The sequence below is a fragment of the Hydractinia symbiolongicarpus genome, chromosome 2, assembly GCF_029227915.1.
Source record: "Hydractinia symbiolongicarpus strain clone_291-10 chromosome 2, HSymV2.1, whole genome shotgun sequence".
Classification (NCBI taxonomy): domain Eukaryota; kingdom Metazoa; phylum Cnidaria; class Hydrozoa; order Anthoathecata; family Hydractiniidae; genus Hydractinia; species Hydractinia symbiolongicarpus.
The window spans coordinates 28,260,375-28,266,266 of record NC_079876.1 but is presented as its reverse complement, the minus strand read 5'-3'; the positions used below and the strand labels follow the sequence as shown (position 1 = coordinate 28,266,266).

The 5,892-nt window shown below is 35.7% G+C and overlaps 1 protein-coding gene across 1 annotated transcript; it reads left to right on the top strand.

Moving 5' to 3' along the window:
* Positions 1-327: 327 nt before the first annotated feature.
* On the top strand, positions 328-2,920 carry LOC130630076 (uncharacterized). Its single transcript, XM_057443474.1, has 2 exons — positions 328-972; positions 1,056-2,920. Exons 1-2 carry the CDS (start codon positions 328-330, stop codon positions 2,247-2,249), a joined length of 1,839 nt encoding a protein of 612 aa, XP_057299457.1. The 3' UTR covers positions 2,250-2,920.
* Positions 2,921-5,892: the final 2,972 nt, after the last annotated feature.

Sequence of the window (5,892 nt, the reverse complement as noted above, 5' to 3'; positions counted from 1 at the left end):
GAGAAAAGAATTTCGGAATCGGGTAAAGAATTTCGGAATAGAGAAAAGAATTTCAGAATCGGGAAAAGAATTTCGGAATAGAGAAAAGAATTTCGGAATCAAGAAAAGAATTTCCGAATAGAGAAAAGAATTTCAAAATCAAGATTAATCTTTTTCGGCATAATAATGAAAAGGAAGTGATTTCAGTTCATGGTTTTTAGCTCAAAACACTTGCGCAAAAACAAACAGAAGGCAGATAAACAAAAATGGCCTACTGTGTGAAGTGTGGTTGTGCTGTAAAGGAAGACTATAAATTTTGTTGAAAATGTGGTTCGACGATTGCCAAAGATGATATTAAAGAGAACCAGGTTGATGGAGGACAACACACACTGTCACTTCAGCATTTCACTGATAGTAGAGAGAAAAAAAGACAATCATTTTTCAAGCCATCTTCCAACAATAAGAAAAAGACTGCCACCAATAACACAGCTAAACACCACAGTAGCAGTAGAAGAGAAATATATATCATTAAACGTAGGAAGAGCAAGAAGAGACTTTTTCGGTGAGTTGAAAGTAATTCGTGAAAAAAGACTTCCTGTCAGGGTGAAGGAAACAGCTTCAGCACTGGAGTTGAAATTCTTAGCAATCGACAAACATAGTAACCACGACCAAGAATTTTGTGCTTTAGAAAGCTATGTTATGTTGTATCCCGACTTGAAGGAAGTGACAACTCTACCTGGAAATATGGATGACTTTCGATTAAATAAGTACAGGGATTGTTTGGGAAAGCCATATTCTCAAATGGTGTTGTATTTGTGCACCAGCAATGACTTTTTTTTTGACGTGCCAACTGATAATGCTATCAGCACAACCGAAGTAGAAGAAATTGCCAATGATACATATATCCCAGCAGCCCCTGATCTGTTTGGTGATACTTTATTGAACGGTCCAACTTCTGACTACTACAGCAACAACAGTAATGAAATGCAAGAAGTAAATTTGTCTGATGATGATAACAAATCCGTTCAACAATGTTATGATGAAACACATACACAAGTCTCTCCTCCTGAACTAACATTTCAGCAAAAAATGTACACTTTACTTTCTGCTTTCAAAACATCAGACAGCTTCAGATTGACTATACGTCGCAGAAAAATTTGGCTGGATACAGCACAAAAACTGAAAAGGGCGTTCAAGGATGGTACACCACGACCATTACAATCAAGTTTATAGGAGAAGAGGCTGCTGATGCTGGAGGACCTTTGAAAGAATTCTTTAGTGTGCTCTTCGATGATGCGAGAAATTATTTGTGTTCTGGTAATTCCTACCAATTTACATTCACCCATGACCTGGAACGTGTATCAAATGGTAATTTTTTTCTTTTTGGAAATTTGATTGGAATGGCACTGATTTCTGGTTGTGCTGGTCCGCGTTATTTAATGCCCGCTGTTGTATCTAAAATGTTTAATAAAGGAGAATTTCCCCTTTCTATTGATGATGTGCCTGATCTGGACGTACAAACAAAGTTGAAAGAGTTAGATGCTACTACCAATGATTCAGAGTTTCAATCTTGTCTTGAATCTTTTCCTGAGCGTTATAATGCAGGAGTCACAAATGTTTCAATTGCTTTTGAAGATAAATCGATTGTTATACAAAATATATGCAAACATTATTGCTTATCTGTTTGTCTTAAAGAAGTACAACAAGTTGTACAAGGTATGGACATACTTGGTTTATATTCAATATTGCAGCAAAACTATGAAGAAATCAAAACAGAATTTGTACCTTGCATGGATGCAAAAGCTCAGGATTTGTTAGCTGTGTTTAAAAACGTTATCTACACTGTGAACAACGATAACAATGTAACAATTGATCAAAGTAAAGAAGAAGACATTTACTATAATTTTACAAACTTTATAGAAGCATTAGAAAATGATAATTACAAACTTCCTGGAACTATATCTCTTGATGATGATGGCAAGGAGGAACATTCAGATACTAATATTTCCCTACGTGATGTGATTCAATTTTGTACAGGTTCCAAATATGTTCTACCATGTATGAAGGAAAACGAAACTATTGAATTTATCCATCCAAATAAAAAAGATCAAGGGAAGCGAATTATTGTGTACACATGTAATTACAAACTTGTTTTCCCTGTTACAAAGCGATATTATGGATCAACAGAAGCATTTAATCGGCACTTTTGCGAAGACGTTGCTACAAGTCCTGGTTTTGGCATTGCCGCTTGTGTATATTACAGTAGCTAAAACAAAAGATTTTTTGTTTGCATTTTTTTAAATGTTTTTATAGCTAATAATCGTTGCATGAAAACATCAGCTTTCAGTCCATTATCTTTGTTTTAGTAGACACAATAGCACTGACATCTGAAAATTTCTGAAAGTATTATGCTCTCAACAAGTGTTGAAAATTGTCAGAACCATGAAATTAACATCATCTCTTCGATGTAAAAATGGACTTTGAAGGCTCTCATGCAACGAAGTACTGTACTTTGATATGATATAGAGTATGTTTATATAACATCTTTTTATTAGGGTATTGTTTAGTATTTTGTTCGCATATTAGCTGTTTTTAAAAACAAAACGTGATAATCGTGATATACAGTATATTTCGTAAGTTCTTTCCGTTGAAGTTTTACCTTTTTTTTTCAAGAATAGCTATCATTCGCTAAACAAATATGTCTGAAACATGGTAAAAATATATAGTTTGTCTAGTTTGTTTCATTCCGTTTTTTATTGCTCCTGTGACATGAACTAACACTTTTCGATGATGATTTTGTACACACTGCGAGCTTCTTCCCAATTTTTCGGAGGGTAACGAAGTTGTTTTGTTTGTATAACATGTTCAAAGTGTTCTTTGAGTAGTTGATCATGATCTTCGAATATTTCTGTTGCTTTTGAAAATACATTTTTTTCTTGAAGTATTCTTTGTACTTGTCCCTGTGTTATAGCGACTTTTTTGTCTTCATGACCTGACAGAATCGGTGCGTGATATAGTATGTCAGGAACACCAGGGATTGTTTCATGGTTTGTCTGACGTATGTAATCTGTATTCCATTCATACACAACTTCGTCCAATTGTAGCTGCAAAAAATGCGAAAACACAAACCAAACACACTCCATATGAACATGATGACCAGGGATAAGAATGCCCTCTTCTACCATCTGTTTGAAAAAATCTATTACCCACGTTGTAAAAGCTTTTTTGTTATGAGACCACCAATTTTCAATCCGCTGATTTGCTACCGAACTCCCATATAAATGCGCATCTTCATTGCCAACCAATGAACATTGGATGTCGGCCATAATGCCGTTCTTAGTACCACAGTCAGTCCTTAATTTTTGCGGACAAAAACAGAGGTCTTTCACCTTTCGCAGAAAGTAAAATGCTGGGATAATAGGATTATTGTTTGACTTGACAACTTTTAGCCACAATATTTTCCGAGAGAACCCATCAATACAACCATGAATGGGCAATCTGTACGGTTTCAGCTTATCATACCCATCGATATGCCAACAATGGTTTGGTCCTGGAGAAGTATAAACTCTTCTTTTCAAACGACGAGCTCTTCTTAACTCTGTACCATCCGGATCTATCTCTCGCAGTAAGTGCATCACAGTATCTCGTTTAACAACGACGCCATATTTGCACCTTAAATGATTCCACATTCCTCGATAACCTTTTAGCACAGCAGGTCCTTCAAGTTCATTTTCAATCATGCTTCTCAAAACGTTATCGGAGATGTTATACGATCTTCTTTTCAATCCCAGCTGTTGCAGGCGACGTTTTAATGTCCTTTTGCTCATGTAAATTGAATGGTGTATTCTCAGAAACACAATGATATGATCATACGAAAAATTTCGCTTGAAGTAGTTCTGTATCAGCTCACTTTCATCACTCGAATCGGCTGGCTTACTTTCGTACGTTGTTTCGCATCTAGTTCCACAGTGACAACAAAAAAAACTCCTATCTTGCAGTACTTGACCACACTGTGTACAGTATACCATCTTGTCTCGACGTTCTTCTCGGAAGAAAGAAAGTGTTTTGATATTGAAAAAAAAAATGATCTTTTTTTCTAATTTTCTTTTGAATTCTTTAATTTCGATTCTATTTTTTTTTTCTCGATTTTGGATTCTTTAATTTCGATTCTGATTTTCTTTCCTCGATTTGAATTCTTTATTTTCGATTTTGATTTTCTTTTCTCGATTTGAATTCTTTATTTTCGATTTTGATTTTCTTTTCTCGATTTGAATTCTTTATTTTCGATTTTGATTTTCTTTTCTCGATTTGAATTCTTTATTTTCGATTTTGATTTTCTTTTCTCGATTTGTATTTTTTAATTTGTATTGTAAAATTCTTTTTCGTTGGCCCCTCTCGGCTTCCATAAAATAGAACATATTTAACTTTTAATTTTTCAATGCCATTTTTTTTTATGTTTTAAATCGAATCCACTGTTTTTGCACACGTGTTTTGCACGCGATGTAGGTTTAGGTGTAAACATAGTTGAAAACAAAGGTTTGAACAAGATAATTCTCCCAAGAATAAAGACGCAAGAAACAACTGAAAATGTTTTTGAGATTTGGATGGGCAAGCTCATCCACTGTGGCCGGAACCATTTTCCAAATTTTCAACATCAAATGACCTCGGTGGTGAATACTTTGAGGGTGTTTTCTCACAAACAAAATTGTGAAGTACGCAACATGCTAGTGCGTCTTCCTCTACATTTTCCGGTGATAGCATCATTAGTGACAAAAAACGCGCGAAATCTATTTTCCAATATCTCAAAAGCATTTTCTGCTATACGCGCATTCTGGTCAATCGGTAGTTGAAAATTCGTTTCTCACTAAATACGCCTTAAAATGCATGATATATTCTCTCAGCGGAAAAGCATCGCCTGCGACTATGACATGTGGTAGTAATATTTCCCGTTTCTTACTAACCGTTGGGGTGGAATATTGATAACGTTGTCGTGTATGTATTTTGAAAGTGTAGAATTTTGATACAACCCCTTCATCAATAATCCTGCCGTTGCAACCCACATCAACGTAAATAAATTTGTAATTTGCGTCAACCAAAGCGGGCAAAACAACGCTGAGAGTGTCTTTATAATTTAAATAAAACGACCCACTATTTTCCCCTGCTTTATGACGATGTACTTGCCATCCATAGAACAAATACAATTTGGAAAGTTTCAAAGTTGTTCATGCTGCGGCGCAATTTTCCGCCATTCCTTCTCTGTTACATGGTGTCTAAACAAATTTATCATAGCAATTTGACTATAATGAGAATACAGCCGACAAAAAGAGTGAGACACTTCAAATTTCACCAATACCCTTTCAAGAATGGGACATGGAGGATGAAATTGACGTGTGTGTAACCTGTGTAACATCAACAAAGAAGCCTCTCCCGAAAGAACGAAAAGTTTCCCCGAAATCTTTAAAAGATGACATATTGAAGCACGCGATTTCAGTTCTGGGAGAAAAACGCAGGAAAACACTGAGTGCAGATGTACTCTACGGTCGCACTCTTGGAGAGCATCTAAAATCCATTTCAGATGAAATGCAAAAAGAATATATTAAAGAGAAAATACAGAAGCTCCTTTTTTAGGCTCAGATGGAATTACTCGCCTTACCCTCTTCCAAAACACCGCCTGTTCAATCTTCGATCTAAAGGAACTCTTTAACACATGCCACACAAACGTACCCTTCCTTGATGTCTCCGTGTATCAGCGTCGTTAGCAGCGTCGAGAAAGTCCGTCAGATTTCAACCTAGAAAGTGAATACTCACAAAGTACCGGGTAGTAATGTATGACTGCTAGTTTAGTACGTTTGATAAATTACAGAACGGTATATATATTTACCTTAAGGTTTTTTTCTTTTAATCGCATGTATA

Bases quoted from the DNA above. Each gene is read 5' to 3' on its own strand.
- LOC130630076 (XM_057443474.1), top strand. From the start codon at position 328: ATGATATTAAAGAGAACCAGGTTGATGGAGGACAACACACACTGTCAC. The intron at 973-1,055 runs GTAAATTTGTCT...TCCTGAACTAAC, and splicing joins ACAGTAATGAAATGCAAGAA to ATTTCAGCAAAAAATGTACA.